General features: G+C 36.4%; 4 protein-coding genes and 2 long non-coding RNA genes across 8 annotated transcripts in view; 3 read left to right on the forward strand and 3 right to left on the reverse strand.

Annotated features, from left to right (window-relative positions):
- Positions 1-620: 620 nt before the first annotated feature.
- On the forward strand, positions 621-1,712 carry LOC111799205. The gene is made up of 2 exons (XR_002815787.1): positions 621-891; positions 980-1,712. It is a non-coding gene; the product is annotated as an uncharacterized LOC111799205 (long non-coding RNA).
- Positions 1,713-2,224: 512 nt separating this feature from the next.
- Positions 2,225-7,937, reverse strand: LOC111798996 (uncharacterized protein At4g28440-like). Of its 2 annotated transcripts, none has more exons than XM_023682369.1 (3): positions 7,814-7,937; positions 6,214-6,448; positions 2,225-2,876 (listed from the first exon to the last, which is right to left on the reverse strand). In XM_023682369.1, exons 2-3 carry the CDS (start codon positions 6,434-6,436, stop codon positions 2,686-2,688), a joined length of 414 nt encoding a protein of 137 aa, XP_023538137.1. In that variant the 5' UTR covers positions 6,437-6,448; positions 7,814-7,937; the 3' UTR covers positions 2,225-2,685. The 2 variants fall into 2 exon arrangements, with proteins under 2 accessions (XP_023538137.1, XP_023538138.1); XM_023682370.1 differs by lacking the exon at positions 7,814-7,937 and adding an exon at positions 6,637-6,658.
- Positions 7,938-8,863: 926 nt separating this feature from the next.
- On the reverse strand, positions 8,864-9,589 carry LOC111798391. The gene has a single exon (XM_023681496.1). It carries the CDS (start codon positions 9,587-9,589, stop codon positions 8,864-8,866), a length of 726 nt encoding a protein of 241 aa, XP_023537264.1.
- Positions 9,590-11,309: 1,720 nt separating this feature from the next.
- LOC111798997 (probable inactive poly [ADP-ribose] polymerase SRO2) lies at positions 11,310-12,947 on the reverse strand. The gene is made up of 4 exons (XM_023682371.1): positions 12,347-12,947; positions 11,954-12,192; positions 11,714-11,856; positions 11,310-11,623 (listed from the first exon to the last, which is right to left on the reverse strand). Exons 1-4 carry the CDS (start codon positions 12,826-12,828, stop codon positions 11,507-11,509), a joined length of 981 nt encoding a protein of 326 aa, XP_023538139.1. The 5' UTR covers positions 12,829-12,947; the 3' UTR covers positions 11,310-11,506.
- A 941-nt stretch (positions 12,948-13,888) lies between these two features.
- On the forward strand, positions 13,889-17,074 carry LOC111798998. Of its 2 annotated transcripts, XM_023682373.1 has the most exons (6): positions 13,889-14,129; positions 14,497-14,692; positions 14,873-15,040; positions 15,310-15,432; positions 16,114-16,257; positions 16,523-17,072. In XM_023682373.1, the coding sequence occupies exons 2-6, from the start codon at positions 14,573-14,575 to the stop codon at positions 16,979-16,981; spliced, it is 1,014 nt and encodes a 337-aa protein (XP_023538141.1). In that variant the 5' UTR covers positions 13,889-14,129; positions 14,497-14,572; the 3' UTR covers positions 16,982-17,072. The 2 variants fall into 2 exon arrangements, with proteins under 2 accessions (XP_023538141.1, XP_023538140.1); XM_023682372.1 differs by having other exon boundaries at positions 13,889-14,692; positions 16,523-17,074.
- Positions 17,075-17,341: 267 nt separating this feature from the next.
- LOC111799000 overlaps positions 17,342-19,234 on the forward strand; it is a 6,092-nt gene continuing 4,199 nt past the window's right edge. Inside the window, exons 1-2 of the long non-coding RNA XR_002815750.1 lie at positions 17,342-17,752; positions 17,847-18,749. This is a non-coding gene — a long non-coding RNA (uncharacterized LOC111799000). The remainder of the gene's footprint in view (positions 17,753-17,846; positions 18,750-19,234) is intronic.

Genomic DNA, 19,234 nt, shown 5'->3' on the forward strand with positions numbered 1-19,234 from the left:
GAAGTGATTAATGTGATAACGTGCACTTGACACGTCTACAAAAGAAAACAAAACAAAAAAAAAAAAAAAAAAAAAAAAAAAAAAAANGTTGGCTGCCACTATCCTTCACCCACATGTCTAAAGCTCCATAAATACAAGCGCTCACTAATAGCAAATGCTGGATGAAGCATTTTGGTTGGTGGTGACCCATTTGGATTCATTCCCCACAGTTACAATTCATTAAAACGCCTTTATATACAACCTAGAGAAGTAAAGAGCTACCTATCGCCATTAACTACATGCAAGTAGACCTCATTTCGATTCAAAAAAATGGAATGTCTTCTATTATAGGAGAAGACATCTGAATTGGGCTCCCATTTTTGTGAACTAATCCCAATCAAATTGCAAATTCTCCTGTTTTTGCAGACTCCTCCAACTACAGCTACAACTATACGACCACAACGCCGCTGCTCGCATCATAATTGGCATACACTTTCAAAGTTTCTATTCCCCAGCAAAGTGTATCTCAGTTAGTGAACCTCTCTCATCGTTTAGACCATAACTTGCGTCACTCCAAATTCGCTTTGGATTATTCCAACTAAAGCCTTTACTTTTTTTAAAAAAAAAAAAAGAATAAAAAGGTGTGCATATGATAATGCAGTACTCTTTTCAGAATGCTGGCGCTAAGTATAATGTTGTGTCCTTCATAGAGTTTCCAGCTTTGGATCCCAATTTTTTCTTTGCTTCTCAGTGGATCAGGAAGAGTGCAATTTCAAAAAAGTCGGTTCACCCACTTCATAACAATGTTTTACTGAATTCCACAGGCTGGGTTCGTAAAAGAGCATATGACGCTTGCAATAAAAATATGGCCATTTCCAACTTTTGCTAATTGCGTATGATGAGAAACAAAAAGTATGTGTATGGGTTACATTTGTGTTTATCTTATTTTTAATTGGTACAATGATCGTATTGCACTAACAACATGGTGTTCTGTACAAAGGAAGTAAAGAGGCGCGATGGTAGAACTGGGGAGCTTTCAAATCAAGTTTACTGCATTCAGAAGCGTGTATTGCTTTAGTCGCTTTAACTTTGTTCCCACAAAATAACCTTTCAGAGCATGCTTGCACATGCTTGTGTCTTTCCCTTGCTCACCGGCACAACACTCCTTTCTCCCAAAAAGTAGAGCACATGATTAGTTTCGTTTCTGATCGAGCTCCAGCATTCATTGTAGTCTGAATCAAGTAGTTGAAGATAAATGTAGCCTCCCCATCCTCGAGGGATTGGATTCTGAATTGTAAAAGAAAACCCCACCAGCTAGTGCTATCATATTTTTATTGTTGAAGAAGCCCATCGTGATCGCGTTGGAAATGGAAGCCACCAATAACAAAAGGGAAGAGCACCCATGGCGTAGTGGATGGGATAGTGGGAATAACAATCATGGCCGTACGGCCTCCCTCTGCTTTCATTTGGAATGCCATACAAGTAATTTGGCTCATAAACTATGATTACAACTTAAATGGCTAGCTTTTCATCCTCCAAAGTAGTAAGATTCATGGACGGGAACCCAGAGTAGGGCCAATCAGGGCTCGGGCATCAACCTTCCGGAAAGAAATGTGGGTGAAGTGAAAGATCCTAACACGATAGAGTATCAATAGATTTGACCAAAGAAACGAAAATAGGACTTCGAGTGCTGTGGTTTCGAGTAGAAATGTGATCATATCATATCCAAAAAATAGATTAAAGTAATAGAGGCGAGCAGACAGTCGCGGCTGGTCTATCAACATTTTCTAGATATCCAATCATTTGAATACTTTATGATCACGTTGGCGAACAGAGGTGTTTAAATAAGAAACGAGGTAGTGATGATGAGTATGCATGACGTCAAAGAGACGCAATGCAATTAAATACTTCATATGATCTTCATTTTCCCCTTAATTTCATTCCACTGTATCAGTACGCTCTCTCTCTCTGGGCAGAGAACCACTGAATCACTGTGAATTTTATTTATGTTGAATACATTTGATGCTTTGACCTTTTACTTCCACTGCTTACCCCAGATGGAAGCCTACGTATGGATTGTGAAAGATTCCACTGCTTTCCTTATTACCTATCTCTTTTCTGTGTGAAATGTACAATTTGGGATCCCAACTTGATCCTAAGATCTTATCACACAACATTAAGACCTGCTGAAGCACATCATACAACACATACACGAACAAGGGCAACCTAAAACCGGAGACTGATATTTACTCGTGAAATCCTCACACTTGCAGGGTAATCAATCATTCAAGCATTGGATTTGAGTTCAAAAGCAGTTCAGTTGGCATGAACCTTGACTAATAAAAAAAACATAATTTAAAACCACGCAAGGCGCTACTCTTGTCATCATCTTATGATAATTTCAACATCATAAAACTGTGTCACAGCCAATAAAATACTTGCCAAATGAAAAGTAAAAAAAGCCGGCTAAGCCTTCTTCCATCAACTGCAGCCATTACCCACCTGTTTGTAAATCCCAACAACGGTTCTAACAATAAGCTGCGTGGATGAAAATCAACTTTCGTACGACTGGCTTCCAGAATTCTATTTCCTAATAATGAACTCGGTGAGCATTTTCAGTACCCCAAAGGAAACTTGTAATTTTGTAGCTTGATTGTTTTATTTTATGGTCAGGTTGCAGCAGGAAAGTGAACGCGATCACAAAATTCACTCTTCCACCACATTCACGAGTTCATATTCAATGAGTGAAAGATTGTTCTCTTCCTTAACAGTAAAACTTGCAGGCTCAGTAACTTCAACTCGGCCCCACCTGTCCACAGCAAGTCTCATTGATCCTTTGAACATGTCTATCTTAGCATTGCGCAGGATTATAGTGGCACCTTCTTTCATCAAGTCGACTACACAGAAGAAAGCAAAGAATTACGAGTACATGAGTTACGGAAACTTTAATTCCATTTATTAAATGCCAAAAGAAATATTAGTTCAAGTAAATAAATTGAACAGTGGCTACATGGACATTCAAAATTAAGATAAAATATACATAAAGGGCTGGTTAATTAAACCAGATTAAATTTTAGGGGTCAGTTGGAATTTTTAAAAAAATGCAAGGCACAGTAAACTTATAAAATTGTCCTGAATGCTTGGAGTAAATTCTGGATGTCGCTATTTACTAATCTCGTGAACAAAGATAGGCTATAGGTCAAATCACGGAGGGCTATATTTTTACAATAAGAGTTTGCCATACAAAAAATTTAATCCTAGCTCGTTCCTGCACCACCTGTTTTCATTGCAACTACTTAGCACAAAATTCCATTCTTGTCCACCTTTTTCATCTGCCCATGCAGGAGGAATAGTTTTCATTGCAACTACACAATTACAAAGCCATGGTGTTACTAACCAGTTTTCCATTCAACTATTCACTTACAAACGAAATAGTAAGTGAATAATTGAAACCAGTGTTAATTTATGTGTATTTGATAAACAACCTTACTTGAACAGGATCTATTCTATAGGTTGTACATTAGTGTCCTTGAGTTCTAAAAACTGCAATTGTCCAACATCAAACCAAACAACAATAAAGTTTATGTAATACCTATTTCTCCTTCCTAACAAGAAACAGAAAAAGAAACTAGTTTGATAACTATTTCTTGCTTCCTATTTCTTTCTCTGTTATACCTCAAATTGAATATAGTATATGTAATACAGAAAACATACAGCATGCAATAAAACATATAAAAATAATTATCAAAACTTTACATTATAATTAAGTCCCAATGCAAAATTGAAGCACAACAATAAAGTTGAATCTATCCTTCAACTGTTGTCCAAATTTGAATATTGTTTCTCGCTCGCCATTCACCTTAAAACTTTGTAATATCATGTAAAAAATAATATACTATATAGTAAAAAATGAAAAGTAATGGCTAAATATACAAATAAAATTATTTTAATTAAAATGTAAAATTTGTAATATCTATTCAAATCCCAAATCAAATTTAAAGTTCAAAAAGTAAATAAAGTAAATAAATAAACATATAAAAAGGACCAGATAGAATTCCCCAAATTCTTCATACTTTGAGGAAACATTTCTTTAGATTTGGAAACGAGAAACAAAATCATTTGTCAAAAATGCATGTTTCTAAAACAAAATAGTAATAGGAACGAGAAATGAGAAACAAAAACGTTATCAAATGGCCCTGGATTCCTGAGTGATGGTAGTTCCTCCAAAAACAAGAAGCCAAAATTACTGGTTCAAGTAGGTTCCAGTAGCTAGATGACTTTTAATATTGATAACAATTAGTTCTCATTCTCTTACTCCCTCCTACAATAAAACAGTCTACGATCTTTTGATCACAAAAGCATCTACACTTACTTTATATTACCAATAACATACAGTATTCTGAACTAACACTCAACAGAATGCATAATCAGATCCAAACACAAAAATATAAAAATGTAGTCAATAGGAAAAAAGAAGCTACTGTAGAAACAACATTAACTACAGCTGATGGACCTTCCAGTACCAATCTCACTCATAAGATCAAAATCAAAATAATACACAGGAGGTTCATTCAAAATCTATTATTCTCAAGATTCAGCGTAGAGCTTATCCTTTCTAATGTATAGTTTTAACTTTATCCAAAATCCGTCGTGTAATTGAACTATTCAAGTCATTATCCAACTATGAGCCATTACACTGACCAATATATATAGCCGACAAAGTGATGAACTTATAGTTTTTAAAAGGTACTTTTAGTATGGATGATTTATTTCAGTTGGATTTGCATTTCAACCTCCATATGTCCCAGTATTCAGTAAAATCGAGTTTTTTTCCAGTGAAAAAAAAAGGTCCATGACAACTTTTAAGAGAACAGAAAGCCTCCCTTTACGAAATCTTTACTAGTAGGAAGTTAATATATCAAAACATCCTTTACCTTTCACAGTAATTGTGGATAGGGAGTGAGATCACACGATATAGAACAGTTATTATTAAAACTCTTCACAGCACCTCTTCAGTTACATGTGGATTTAGAATGTAAGCATAAAGAANAAAAAGGCAAATATGTTAACAAGCGAACACGTTCCCTTCGCATTGGGAATTGGGATGCTTTAGGCTGGAACAACCAAAATGAAAAGAGAAACATTAAAACAGAAACTTCTTTTTGGAATTCCCCAAATTCTTCATACTTTGAGGAAACATTTCTTTAGATTTGGAAACGAGAAACAAAATCATTTGTCAAAAATGCATGTTTCTAAAACAAAATAGTAATAGGAACGAGAAATGAGAAACAAAAACGTTATCAAATGGCCCTGGATTCCTGAGTGATGGTAGTTCCTCCAAAAACAAGAAGCCAAAATTACTGGTTCAAGTAGGTTCCAGTAGCTAGATGACTTTTAATATTGATAACAATTAGTTCTCATTCTCTTACTCCCTCCTACAATAAAACAGTCTACGATCTTTTGATCACAAAAGCATCTACACTTACTTTATATTACCAATAACATACAGTATTCTGAACTAACACTCAACAGAATGCATAATCAGATCCAAACACAAAAATATAAAAATGTAGTCAATAGGAAAAAAGAAGCTACTGTAGAAACAACATTAACTACAGCTGATGGACCTTCCAGTACCAATCTCACTCATAAGATCAAAATCAAAATAATACACAGGAGGTTCATTCAAAATCTATTATTCTCAAGATTCAGCGTAGAGCTTATCCTTTCTAATGTATAGTTTTAACTTTATCCAAAATCCGTCGTGTAATTGAACTATTCAAGTCATTATCCAACTATGAGCCATTACACTGACCAATATATATAGCCGACAAAGTGATGAACTTATAGTTTTTAAAAGGTACTTTTAGTATGGATGATTTATTTCAGTTGGATTTGCATTTCAACCTCCATATGTCCCAGTATTCAGTAAAATCGAGTTTTTTTCCAGTGAAAAAAAAAGGTCCATGACAACTTTTAAGAGAACAGAAAGCCTCCCTTTACGAAATCTTTACTAGTAGGAAGTTAATATATCAAAACATCCTTTACCTTTCACAGTAATTGTGGATAGGGAGTGAGATCACACGATATAGAACAGTTACTATTAAAACTCTTCACAGCACCTCTTCAGTTACATGTGGATTTAGAATGTAAGCATAAAGAAGAAAATTGGCATGCTTCATACAAGATAAAATTACGTAAATGGTGCAGGCTCAAATACTTTTGTAAGTTTACCTTGATCATTTCTGGCGGTAAATATGATCATTCCAGTTTCATCACCTACCAAGCATTCAGCAATTCGCATCTGACGGGCTTGAGGACCATCAGGACGACCCTTCTGCAATACCATCTTAGTATTCACAACCTTAACAGTAAGAGTATGCCCACTAGTGCCAGGCCGAAGTTGATCAACCTTGGTAAATACAGGTTTCCTCAGTCCAGGTTTGGATTCTGCCATTTCCCCGAATACCTAATCATGCCAATATACAAACAATAACAAAACAGTTAGACAATAGATTGACATTGTGAATTTTTACAAAATGCCCACACCACCAGTAAACCACCAAGGTGGACAAAGGCTGGGATTGATAAAATAACCATGAAAAAATGATAAATAAATAAATTCCTCATTCAAAGAAACACAATAATTGCCTTAACCTATCACATTGACCACCAGGATAGTATAAATCTCAGGTACGGTGCCTATGAACCCACTCTCTCCAACCCTGTATATGACTACTAGGTCAACCAAAAGCAAAATGTAAAATATGTTGACATTAAATTTTAACCAAAGCAAATTGTCCACTTTGGCCTGTTACTCTTCACCGTCAACCTCATAGTTTTAAAACGCGTCTACTAGGGAGAGGTTTCCACACTCTTACAAGAAATGCTTCGTTCCACTCTCCAACCGGAATCTCACAATCCACCCTCCTTGGGGACCTAGCGTCCTCGTTGGCACACCACCCAATGTCTGGCTCTGATACCATTAGTAATAGCCAAAGTCTATCGTTACGTATCGCCGCCAACTTCACGGTTTTAAAACGCATCTACTAGGAAGAGGTTTCCACACCCTGATAAGGAATGTTTCATTTCCCTCTCCAACCTATATGGGATCTCACAGATGGTTGCTCCATTATGCAATCTTCTACTTTATGTCTCAAAAATTGAAGATAATATAGCAACTCTGTCAGATTTAAATCAAATGAACCAGAGTCAAGAAGATAAACAAGTGTTAATAACTAGAATTTCCAACCAGAACATTAGTGTTTTCACGCTCAACCACATTTGGTGCATAGATTCCTCGAATAACATCTTGTTTGTTCTCTTAATTTATCGTCAATATCATTTTCTTGGTTAACTTCAAATCTTCTAAACCCTCGTCCCACCAACAAATAGACCTCAAGCAGGCACTCCAATTACAACACCATTAATCGCTTGAGAGCATTTAAGCTATTAATCGCTTAAACACAAATACTAATATTACATCCAAGGATATACATAATTGTTCAGAACTTTTCTTTTCGAAAACTTTTCGTGAATCAAATGAAAGATAATGAAACTACTGTGGCCAAATGTGGGACTAGAAGAAAAACGAAAATCAGCTATAAATCAACAAACTTAATGTTCAGAGAGTGTTTCTCGTCACAATCTCCATATAAAATTTCACACTTGAATGACCCAAATGGGAATCATAAAGAGGGCATGCAAACCGAACAGGTAGCAGAAAGTCGCAACCTAAACGCCAATAAAAGTTAAGAAATGAAGAGAAGTGTAAAACAGAAAAAGGATAGGCATAGGAATAACCGGAACTGAAATTTTAGGGTTTAGAGATCACCTTTTACGAGTGGCAGAGGCAAAGACGAAGGCAGAGAAAGGAAGCCGATCTGATTTGAGAAACGTAGCCGTCAAACTCTAGCTTCGAGGAAAGATATAAAGTTGCTATGGAATAACAACCGTCGATGATTGTTCGCCAGAAGACTTTAATCGCAATCGACCACGTGTCTAACCCTACAGATTTTACCTTCTCACCCGGGGGTTTCAGAAAATAAAATTAGGAAAACTTTTTTTTTTTTTTTTTTTCCTCGATATTGGATAAGAATTAAGATAAGGCGCATCAAATTTTCTTGAATTTATCGATAAATAATTAGAGATTTGAATCGGTCATATATGAATTATTAGGTGAAAAATAAATATATTTTTTTTTTCCTTCTATTGCATCCATTAATATGGTTTTAAAATCCAATATAAAAACATTCTAAAATATTTGTATCTATTAAAAATAGAAGATAACAAGTATTTTAAAATATGTGTATGTATGTATATATTGTTGACTATTATTGGGAGTGTATCACACATTAGGAAATTAGGGAATGATTGTTTTGGGGTTTTTTTTTCCTTTACATGGATGGAAGAAGAAATAAAATTTTGAAGACCCACAAGAGGATGGTTTTCACACTCACAAAGATCCAGAAGATGGCAGCCCCATTTACGAGCTCTGCTCGATGTCTACGAAAATTCCAACTTGAGATTTGGAATCAGCAGCAATGAAATTCTTGAATGCATTGATGGAGATGGTAAATAATATGAATTCTATTTCTGCAGATTACTGAAACAAATTTGAGAATTGGAGTATCAATTTGGTCATATTAAATATTGAAATTCGTGGCTGTGTTTTGAACCCAAGGCCGGGAGGTGTTATGGAGACTACTTGTAATATATACATGAAATTGTTGAAGTTATAGTTCATAGTTACAAACAAAAGAATTCATCTTCTCTCGCATCGCATTGCATTGCTAATGCCAAAATTCTTGATTGGGGCAGAAATATTTACAACAAAATAGAAAGAGGGGAAGAAGAACAAAAGAAATTGCAGAAGAATATTGATTCAGAAAGGATGAACATTTTTGCTGAATCCATTGACGCTGGTGAAGAAGCCAAGCAAATCCTGGCGGTAGGGAAGATAGGACCTGCGTTTGTCGACTTGCTTCTGGGCTCTGCTTCTAACGTAGTGTATCTCGTGGGCAGAGGATGCTGTTTGGGCTTTGAGGCGGTTGAGCTTTGGAGCGGAGGTGGAGGTTCTGGAATCCGATTGAGGTTGAGGTTGTAGCTTGTTTTGGGGGGACTTTGGGGTGGTGGGATTGGGATTGCTCAAGAAAACGAAGGCGTCCTTGCCATCGCTGCTGCTTCGGCGCATCGTCATAAATTCCCGGAATCTCCAGAGCTTGGAGAAGCCTGTGGAGTTGCTCTTCTTGCCGAGCTCCGCCGTCGTCGGAGACCACTCACAGTAGGTGCCTTCAACAACTCCCTCCAGCTCCGTATCCGACTCCGATTGCTTTTCCACGAACAACTTCCTCAAGGGCGGGCGAAGCAATGGAGGGTTATCGGGTGTTTCGGAATCCTGCCCGTCCACGAACAGGAGGCTTCTGTCGAAGAGTGGGTAGACGGGGCGGATCTGGCCGTTAAAGAAGGCATCGTCGGCGCTAATTGGGGAATCATTTGGGTTGGCGCACACAAAGGAGAACTCTTCATCTTGTTCCTCATAGGCATCGTGTAAAGCCAAGGATTCGAGGTCCGGTTTGGTGGAACTAGCAGAGACGCGGGGGTTGTTCATGTTCGCGCTAGAATCTTCAGAGACACGACTTTTCATCTCCTCCTGTGGTGAATGGAAAACGGAATTGGCAATTGCTTGTGAATCTGACGGAAACTGTAACCGCGTGAGGTGGTTTGAGTTTTGAGTATAGGTGGGTCAGAAATGGTTTGCTGCATATTTAATAAGGTGGTTACTTGGTGGAGACGATTACGAAGTTTCCAATTTCGAGGCGAAAAGTACTTCTGTTGACCTTCATTTTTGTTCATCTACTATTCATGAAATCCGGAAGCAACCCACTTCCCGTTTACTATTCACATTCACATTTTCTGCTTCTTTTGTCACACGTGAAATGTCACACGCGCCAAACAAGCTGTCTAGAAGGGAAACCATTTGGTGACCGGGTGAGGAGCCTCACTTGGCTGACAAGCATACATTCTTGATCAGCAAGTCAAAGCCAAAGGATGAAACATGAGGTCAATGATTGAGGTGTGATCAATCCTCACCGATGACGATAGGGAAATGGATGGTCTGTCTAATTGTCTTTGTCTGTGACCTTTTGCTTTATTAAATAGTTTTGTCTGTGACTTGCATATTAAGGATTTTGAACATGTCTATTCTCTTCTCTTTTTTTTTTTTTTTTTTTTTTTTTTTTTTTAANTTTACTTCTTCTTTACAAGTTATTGATCCTATCTTAACTACTACAATTTATCTTAATTAAATCCTGCGTAGTTTTCGATGGCATTGCCTGTAAAGCTCATCAAGTTGATATTCAATGATTACAACAAAGCTCATTAAATTCATTTTACTGCATTTATTTGATAGGAATTCAATGAGTTATTCTAAATTCAATATACGTCCTTTTTCTTTCAAGAAAATTATAAATATTGAACAAACAAATTGGATAATCTATCATTTTTAAAAAATTTCTTTCTATCATTACTTCTTAAATTCAAAAGCTGAAATTTTTATGTAAGTTGACATTTGATTTTTTTTTATAAATATATTTCACCACTTATTACCTTTGGTGATTAGTACATACTGAAAACACTATTAAATTCTCCCAGCCAAATTTCAAATGGTGTAGTTATAATTTGGTCTCTATGACCCTTAAAGTTATAAACAAAGTTATAAATGTTAGAAAATCATAAAAATCAGGTTTGTAACTTAACAAAAAAATAAAATAAATAAATAAACAAAAATTGATAACCAAAAGTTAATTGTGGTTCAATCATAAGGAAAATTGTTACATCCAGTGTTTAATAAAAATAAATAATAATAAATAAATAAAGTTTGCAAAGGTGGTATGCCATTGTCGGCGATAGAAAATATAATCATAATATCTCCCTTTGCTGGGATTATGTATGTTAATGTTGTTATGAATTGTGATATTTATTTGATTTTATAGCAGAGACAGAGGAAAAATGAAAGCGAAACAGTAGGGTGGTATAATTAATCTAGTGGGTGAGGAAAAATGAAAGCGAAACAGTAGGGTGGTATAATTAATCTAGTGGGTGAGGAAAAATGAAAGCGAAACAGTAGGGTGGTATAATTAATCTAGTGGGTGAGGAAAAATGAAAGCGAAACAGTAGGGTGGTATAATTAATCTAGTGGGTGAGGAAAAATGAAAGCGAAACAGTAGGGTGGTATAATTAATCTAGTGGGTGAGGAAAAATGAAAGCGAAACAGTAGGGTGGTATAATTAATCTAGTGGGTGAGGAAAAATGAAAGCGAAACAGTAGGGTGGTATAATTAATCTAGTGGGGAACATTTATATAGAAAATAAGGATTTTGAATAACAAAAGAAAGAAACAAAATGAAGTTGATGATTGGAAGTGAATTAGACAATTAACCCGCCCTGAATGTTATACTATTCTCCCAAAATGTTCAATTTGATCTATTACGACGGCTCCACTGCCCCTGTGATTTGAAGGGCTGGAACTACGCCACTTGCATCACCTCCTTTCTCCTCTGATTTTTAATTACAGCAATTAACAGCTCGTCTCCAGCAATGTGCCTCACTTTGTTGATCAGTTGTGGGCGCGGAATCTTGTTTCTCTGCATCCCATTCCCAACTCATTATTTACAACGAATTCATCCATTTACTTATTAATAAATTAAATAGATAAGAACATGTGCGTCACTTACAATAAAATCCTCGTGCCATTTGTGTATCAAACTCATCTTCCTAGGATCCAAGAACCTCGAAAGTGTAAGCATCAGCGTAGGAAAACTCACCCATGCCGACCTCGGCTTCACCATATTTACCGACTTCATATTCATTTGGGCACCTGCAAAACGCTCAAACCATACCTGTATCAATACCGAGATGCTCTATATATTGTCGGAAAAAGAAAGAAAAAAGTAAGAAGAAGAAGAAATTCCTACCCTTTGGCTGAGGGGCCTTGAAGCTTACTACGTAAGTGGGCTGTATGTGAGAATTCATGAAAGCATCCCAAACGATGTATTTTCTGGGTGCGAACAAGCTGTCTACGCCCGTATCGAATGCGCTGGAACTTGGATAAAATTGCTTAGATCCTGCGGGAATAGCCTCCACTTTCCCCAATATTACTCTGCATAATAACGCGTGTTGTAGTCCATTTTGGTCGACGGCCGAAGACGAGACACTGCAAACAATTAAAAGCTACCAAATGAGCGACTCTTGTATCTCTATTCTAATTTCTAAGAAACGGCCGTTGGAGGATCGTTTTGGCGGCGGGGCACATAATAATAATAATAATAATAAGAAAGATGATGAGAGATGGCGAGGAAAACAGTTACCAGTCAATCGAAAATCTAGCGGCACACAAAGAGACGCCCACGCCGTGCAATGATTCAGAGCGCATATCTTTATGATTGAAACGACTGAAACCGTGAGACACGATCTGGCAGATGTCATCCACTGGAGCACCGTACCAACCAAACTTGATATTAGCATCTCCTCCGCATTTGGTGGCCACCGCATCCGAGAATATTCTAAAAGCTTCCTCCCTCCCCACTTTCCCCGAATCCGAACTCCAATTCTTATGAACCGCCACAACTTGTGCATCCCTCCCTATGCTACCAAGACCCGAAACGAAGCACTTCGCTACAGTTTCGTGCTCCAGGCCCTTCTCTTCGAGCATCCTCATTCCGCTCCCTTGGAGAAGCCTAAATCGGTTTGAACTCAACGAATCGTATTCGTCGCCATGATTCCCAGAGCCTAACCTCTCGTAATCTTCAATGGTTGTGAAGATTCCCTCTTCAACATTGGATTGTTCCATCTTCCGATCTTATCTTTCAGTGGAACAACAGAACAGGCCCTCAGAGCGTAGCTAAATAGAAGAATAATGACCCTCCAAATACATAAATATAGGTCAAAAGAAGAGAGAGGTAAATAAAAATCAACATAGGCGGGGGGATTGGGGCCCAAGGAAAAGCCATTTACTTGCACAAGAAGAAGAAAATGAATAAAAGTAGGAAAGAATATGTATTATATATAATATATTTATTTCCGTCATTACACACGGGATGCTTGTACGCTCCTCTACGGACTCTGCACGTTATTTAGACCCTAGTAGAAGTTGAAAAGGTTCAAATTCTCCCTGCTTCAACTCCGAAAAAAATCGGAAATAAATAAACAAACAATTTTTTACTCGGTTCATGCAAAAATTCAAAAATAAAAATAAAAATAAAAATATATTATATATAATTTTAAAATGATTAAATTAAAAATAATAACATGTATTTATGCTTCAAAACGAATTTGATATATTTGCTTTTCTTTTGGGGTAGGTAATTTAAAAATGAAATATTTTCTTTACTATAGCTAATGTAAAATTAAGTACTGTTAATTTCATTTCAATAAATTTAAAATAAAATACTATTTACTTTGTAGTATTAAATTTAAAATAAAAAGTAAACATTTTTTTTTTTTAAAAAATTATGTGAAAAAATCGTCTATAAAAATACACTTTTCTTATCTTAAAATTATTAAATCATATACCTATTGAACTGTTGTTAAATAAATGTAGATAAATAAAATACTCATGGGGAAAATAGAGAGAAATGGCATAACCCATCCAAATTATGAGAACAATGGAGAGCCTCTCCAAAATTATGCAAGAAATGCGTTTAAATTGGGTATACAGAACCGAAGTTGAGAAACCGAACTCATTGCTCCAAACACAAATTCCAATTTAGAAGGCAAATCGACCCAAAACTAAACCCATATGTTTTGCAACACATCGTTTATTGATGAGTCAAGTTAGTGATATTTGACATAATTTTTTTTTTTTTTTTTTTTTAAATACTTTTTAAGATCAGGCTAGGGACAAGAAGAAGGTTCAAGTCAAACACGTTTTTGTGTCTTACTCGCGTTCTTCTCTTGTGACCCATGCCTAATTGGAACGGTATTTCACGGACTCGCTCGGATTTCGTTTTTACTCCTGCTCTCTTGCTCTCTCGCACCGGCCACTACAAACCCAAGATGCAGTCGCTCAAATTTTTTACCAGGAAAGGTTTATTCGGCTGAGTCCGACGCAGGGATTCGAGCCCAGCGCTGAGCTTCGATGATGGAATGAAGGTCTTTATGCCTACTGAATTCTTCAAAAACAAATTCCTTGTCCATTTTGTAACGAGTGGATTTCTTAATTTCTCTTTTGTTTTCTCGTCCCTTTTTTGTGCATAATCAGCAAAGTTACGGAGCCTTTTTAATCGTTGATTCTGTGGTTGGATTTTACTTGTCATTCCTTTATGATGACTCAGATGTGCTAATATTGTGGCCAGTTTTTGCCTGTCATACTTGATTGGCTTACCTGAATCTCTACTTCGTATGTCTTTTATCTATAATTTTGATTCTCATTTAGCAACACCAAAACTGAGCTCTGCTCTCCGAGTCTTATCCGTGGCATATAGAAATGATATGAAATTTAACTTCGAAAGAATTCCAGAGGGGAGAGGGAAACCAAATCAGGGATTCGGTACTTCAAATTGATTTCAAACCAGGATCTTACATGTGACCTAGTGATGACCAAAACAAGTATAGACGTCTCCAAGAATGAGCGAAATGATGTTCTGGAAGCTTTTAATCCTGCAATTTCTAAGTTTCTTGCGCAACTTTCTCAGAAGGTTCAAAATTCTATCAAGGTTGGTCATCTTAATTTCATTTGGAATGAATACTTTTAAAAACTTTGTCTGTTGAATAGAAATCGAGAGAGAATGAACATTCTATTATCACTAAACCTGTAAATTCTAGATTGGATTAAAATTTAATTTTGATAACGTATTTTACATGATTTTATTTTATTTATTTATTTCTGGTTGCAGCCTCAGCTTAAGGGACTAGCAAGTGATGGTCAGAAATTAACGTCAATGAACCCATCCACAAAAGGGGAGAAGAAGGGGTCTTCTTCATCCTGGGAGTTTGATGTGGAGAAGCAGCTTCAGGCATGGAGGGAGAACCCTTCATGGACGGATAAGCCTCCACAAATAAAGGTGCTTAATATCAGGATAGAAGGACGTGCTTTCCATTGTAGACCTGATGTTCATTCCTGTTGTGAACTTGGTGTTATAAATTAGAAAATGGCCTTGCAAGATCCCCCCCATTCATTTCATGAAGTGCACTGTCGATCAAGTGTTATGTGTGATGAATCTAAAATTAACATGGGCAAGCTTAAGCTCTCAATCTGGTTCAGTTGGGATTTCGTTAAATTGACCTGACCATTTCCATTTCATTGATCGAGTTTAAATGAGGCTCTTTGCAGGTCAGTGTACCAAAAGATACCCTTAGCAAACTCGATGTAAAGGTTGATGTTGGTTTGCCTCCGGATGCTGTCTATAATATTGTGACAGACCCCGATAACAAGAGAGTTTTCAAGAATATTAAAGTAAGTTACACATTTTCATTTACAATTCCATTCAATATTTTATTGATTGTCAGAATCAAACATTTGTACCACTCTTCTTTATTGGTTATCAAAACAAACCAATGATGTCATGGAAGTGAGGGGGGAACTATGGTAATTTCATGTAGTCCTTCTAAATCCACATGCTTAACTTTGGCGCTGAGGTACATCTTTCGCAGTGTTCGAATCTTGGCTGGGTTTGGATGGGGAAAAGAAATTAAATTCGAAAGCAGTTTGGAAGATATAGTATTTTGTAAACTTGCTGAAAGTTGCGTTAGTTTTTTTCCAAGTCTTTTAAAATGATAATTTCATCATGTGTTGTTTGTTTATTATAATTACCTTATTTCATTAATTCTTCTTCTGTAATATTTAAATTTTAGTGTAGTGCTTCCCTTCAAAACTTGTAAATAAATTTTAGACTACATTATTTATAAACCACAAAACAAAAGGAATACAAGCTATAGTCTAGAGGCTTTTGATGGACACTCCAACAGAAAGTGTATGCCACACAAAATCACAAAACTATTTTTGGAATTCCTCAAGAAAACCTCTGTTTTCTGTCTATCCAGATACGTGCCGAAATACATATAAAATCAGCTATCGTTCTGCATCCTGTTGTAGCTATACCATCTGCTGAGTTTAGAAAATTAATGTCTGTTTTAGGAGGTGATATCCAGAAGGGTTTTGATTGATGAAGGATCGAGACAAGTGGTTGAGCTGGAGCAAGCAGCTTTGTGGAGATTTCTTTGGTGGTCAGGGACCATTGCAGTTCACGTTCTAGTAGATCAAAACAGAGCAGATCACTCGGTAAGCACTTGGCACTTTCTTGTGCGCGCTACCTTTCAGTAGAATACACAGAGATTTCTAGGATAATTTATAGGAAGTAAGCAGATTTTCAGTTTAGCGTAAGTATGAAATGATATATGTATTTACTTTCAGTTCTTTATTTGAATATTTGCTTGTTCAATATGGTCATATCTTGTGACTTGGATGATGATTATCTGCCTCGCAATGAAAGATTGATGAAAAGGAAGTTTCTTGTTTCTTATGATCAATTCAATGATCTGGTTAGATGAAATTCAAGCAACTGAAGGCTGGATTTATGAAGAGATTTGAAGGCCGGTGGAGAGTAGAGCCTCTATTTGTTGATGAAGGAATGTGCATTCCGACAAAACCAAAGAATTTGGAAGATTATAATGCTTGCACAAAGGGCAAAGGAAGAATCGGGTCAAGGGTGAGCCTGGAACAGCTTATCGAGCCGGCCATTGTTCCCCCGCCGCCCATCTCCTGGTATCTACGTGGAATTACCACGAGGACAACGGAGATGCTCATTCTTGATCTCCTTGCTGAAGCCGAAAGGATAAGGGGAGATGTGAAAGATGAAGTTACAAACGAGGAGCTTCAAATTTCTCAGAGAATATGTGATAGCAACTCGTTAGATAGCGTTCTTGATATTAAACAAAGATGGGCCATCCATAGGAGAAATGCGAAACAACGTGGTAGGACTAGGAGCTTCCTTGCTGCCAAATGAATAATCCTTTTTAAACCTATATTATGTATTACACTCTCATTTTCTTTGTTCTCTCTCCAGCTAATGAGATGACAATCTTGAATTTGCATCATATTCTGCATAGTCTGAAGTATCTAGATCAGCCTAATAGCCTCTGGACAGGGAGCTTGTGCTGTGAATGATGAAACCGTTTCTTTTCAGATTACTGTTCAATTTGATTAGGTAAATAGAAGAATAACAAATTTGGAGTTATCCACCATTTACTTCTACCAAATTGAACATTAAATTGTTTTGAAACAATATTGTTAATGTATTTTTCTTTCTAAAACAAAAAAGGTTTTTTCTTTTCTTTGGAAAAATAAAAATAACTATTGCTTACTCGGCTAAATTAATAAAAATCAACTTTTCTCTTCATAAACCTTCTAGAACATTCTCTAGTATCGCTTTTATTTACAACTTTCATGATGTTCAATTTTTTTATATTATATTTTCTTGGAATATGGCTCTTAAATAAAATCATGTCTAAATGTTCTAGAATGCAGTGTAGGAGGAAGGAACTTTGATCATCTTCTTTTTTCTATTTTTCTAAAATCCCGCCACATTTTCTAAAATCCTCAAACTGAGCCGAGGCTCGTATATAGTTCTCCGCCACACTATTTTAGCGGGCAAAGTGGAGGACAAAGTGGAGGACAAAGTGAGAGTGAGTGGAGCACAATAGGAGCATGGGAGTTGGATTGGTATTCTCTCAATGCAACCATGGCGTTTGCTTCTCTTATAGACCTCTTTCTTCAGGTAAGTTTAATCTTGCGGAACTGACACCTATTTTTTGTTTTTCCCGAGATCCAATACACGAGATTTTGAAGAAACCTCTTCTTGAACTTCTTAGTGCAGCTAATTTCTTTGGCAAGACGGAGATTCATCTGCTCCGACCGACTATGCAGACTCTCAGTTCTTCTGTAATGATCTCTCGCGCTCTTTCTCGTCGGCGATTGTTGAAATATTGGTAATCTCTCAAGTCCTTTTCGATTTTGGTTTATCAAACACTTTGTCGAGTCTGTTCTCATTCAGTTACGTTTGATCCAGAGTTTGAATGAAGCACCGAAGCTTTAAAAGTTACGAATAAACTTCATATCAGAGTAATATCCTCGATTTTTTTTAATGTAGTTCCAGATACCGGCCTTGCAAGCTGCCTAGAGGAGTTTTAATTGACTGCTCCACTAGCACTCCGGCAGTGCTTGATGAATTGTAAATTGCTTTGATTAATGCCTCGACGTTATTTAATTACTATTCGTATTATTATTTTATTGATTCCTTAGCCTGCGTTACATAAGTTACATTTAATACAGTAGCTCGTGTATAACAGTAGGCATCTTTATTGTTTTCCTGGGCATGCGTAATTTTTCTTACGGTTAACTTCCTTCTTACCTATACGGCAACGCATGCATAGATTGTTGTACAAACGATTCCTTATATTTTCTCCTTAATCAGATAAGCTAAGCTAAGGATTTCCGCAAACAGCAAGTCTGCTCTCAAAAAGCTGCATATAGCAGGCCGTACTTCATCATATTATTATTTGTTTGATGTAGTTATCTCTGTTATATCCCTCTTTACTTAAAAATTCATTCAAGTACTTTCCACTAGAGTCAGACTACAGTACCATTGTTACGTGGATTAATTCATTTCTGGTATTTATGCAGATGAACTTGTTTCTGGTATTAATGGCCCGGGGAGGAATGTAATAAGATCTGCATCAACACCTCTTAGGAAGAGTCAGTAGCTGTATCCTAGAGTAAGAGATCTCTTCATAATCATTCATCAACACTTTCTGTATTTTCTTACTCTATGCTGAGCGTCTAAATCACTTGCTAAGTGCATAGCAGCATAGGTGTAGGATAAAGTTTAGTGAGTAAGATATAATAAAGAAGAGAAAATGAAACTCTAAATTCATGAAAGGAATTGATTTATTGACAATTTCAAAACATTTCTTGCCTATTAATATACATTTTAAGTTGTTTTGCTTTATGAAGTTGTTCTCAGTGTTTAGCAATCTTGTACAAATTGTACATATACTGATGTCCCGTAGAAATTGCAGATATCTGTGATAATGAGATAAGTTGCTATTGTTGAATCTGAAAGCGAATGTCACTAAACATGGTATGGTATGAATTTCAGGCATGGAACCATTTTAAGTTTTTGGTCACTTCTGTTTATTTTTATTCGGAATAGGAGATACCTTTTTTTTTTTTCATTTTTTAGACGTTTCTTCTAATCACT

The sequence above is a fragment of the Cucurbita pepo genome, chromosome LG07, assembly GCF_002806865.2.
Source record: "Cucurbita pepo subsp. pepo cultivar mu-cu-16 chromosome LG07, ASM280686v2, whole genome shotgun sequence".
Taxonomy (NCBI): Eukaryota; Viridiplantae; Streptophyta; class Magnoliopsida; order Cucurbitales; family Cucurbitaceae; genus Cucurbita; species Cucurbita pepo.

Excerpts from the sequence above, each read along its gene's own strand:
- LOC111798996 (XM_023682369.1), bottom strand. The coding sequence starts at position 6,436 with ATGGCAGAATCCAAACCTGGACTGAGGAAACCTGTATTTACCAAGGTT. Across the intron at positions 2,877-6,213 it reads TACCGCCAGAAATGATCAAG|TCGACTTGATGAAAGAAGGT; the intron begins GTAAACTTACAA and ends TCTTCTGTGTAG.
- LOC111798391 (XM_023681496.1), bottom strand. The coding sequence starts at position 9,589 with ATGAACAACCCCCGCGTCTCTGCTAGTTCCACCAAACCGGACCTCGAA.
- LOC111798997 (XM_023682371.1), bottom strand. The coding sequence starts at position 12,828 with ATGGAACAATCCAATGTTGAAGAGGGAATCTTCACAACCATTGAAGAT. Across the intron at positions 12,193-12,346 it reads GCTAGATTTTCGATTGACTG|TGTCTCGTCTTCGGCCGTCG; the intron begins GTAACTGTTTTC and ends AATTGTTTGCAG. Across the intron at positions 11,624-11,713 it reads AATGGCACGAGGATTTTATT|AGAAACAAGATTCCGCGCCC; the intron begins GTAAGTGACGCA and ends AATGGGATGCAG.
- LOC111798998 (XM_023682372.1), top strand. The coding sequence starts at position 14,573 with ATGACCAAAACAAGTATAGACGTCTCCAAGAATGAGCGAAATGATGTT. Across the intron at positions 15,041-15,309 it reads ATAAGCCTCCACAAATAAAG|GTCAGTGTACCAAAAGATAC; the intron begins GTGCTTAATATC and ends GGCTCTTTGCAG. Across the intron at positions 16,258-16,522 it reads AAAACAGAGCAGATCACTCG|ATGAAATTCAAGCAACTGAA; the intron begins GTAAGCACTTGG and ends TGATCTGGTTAG.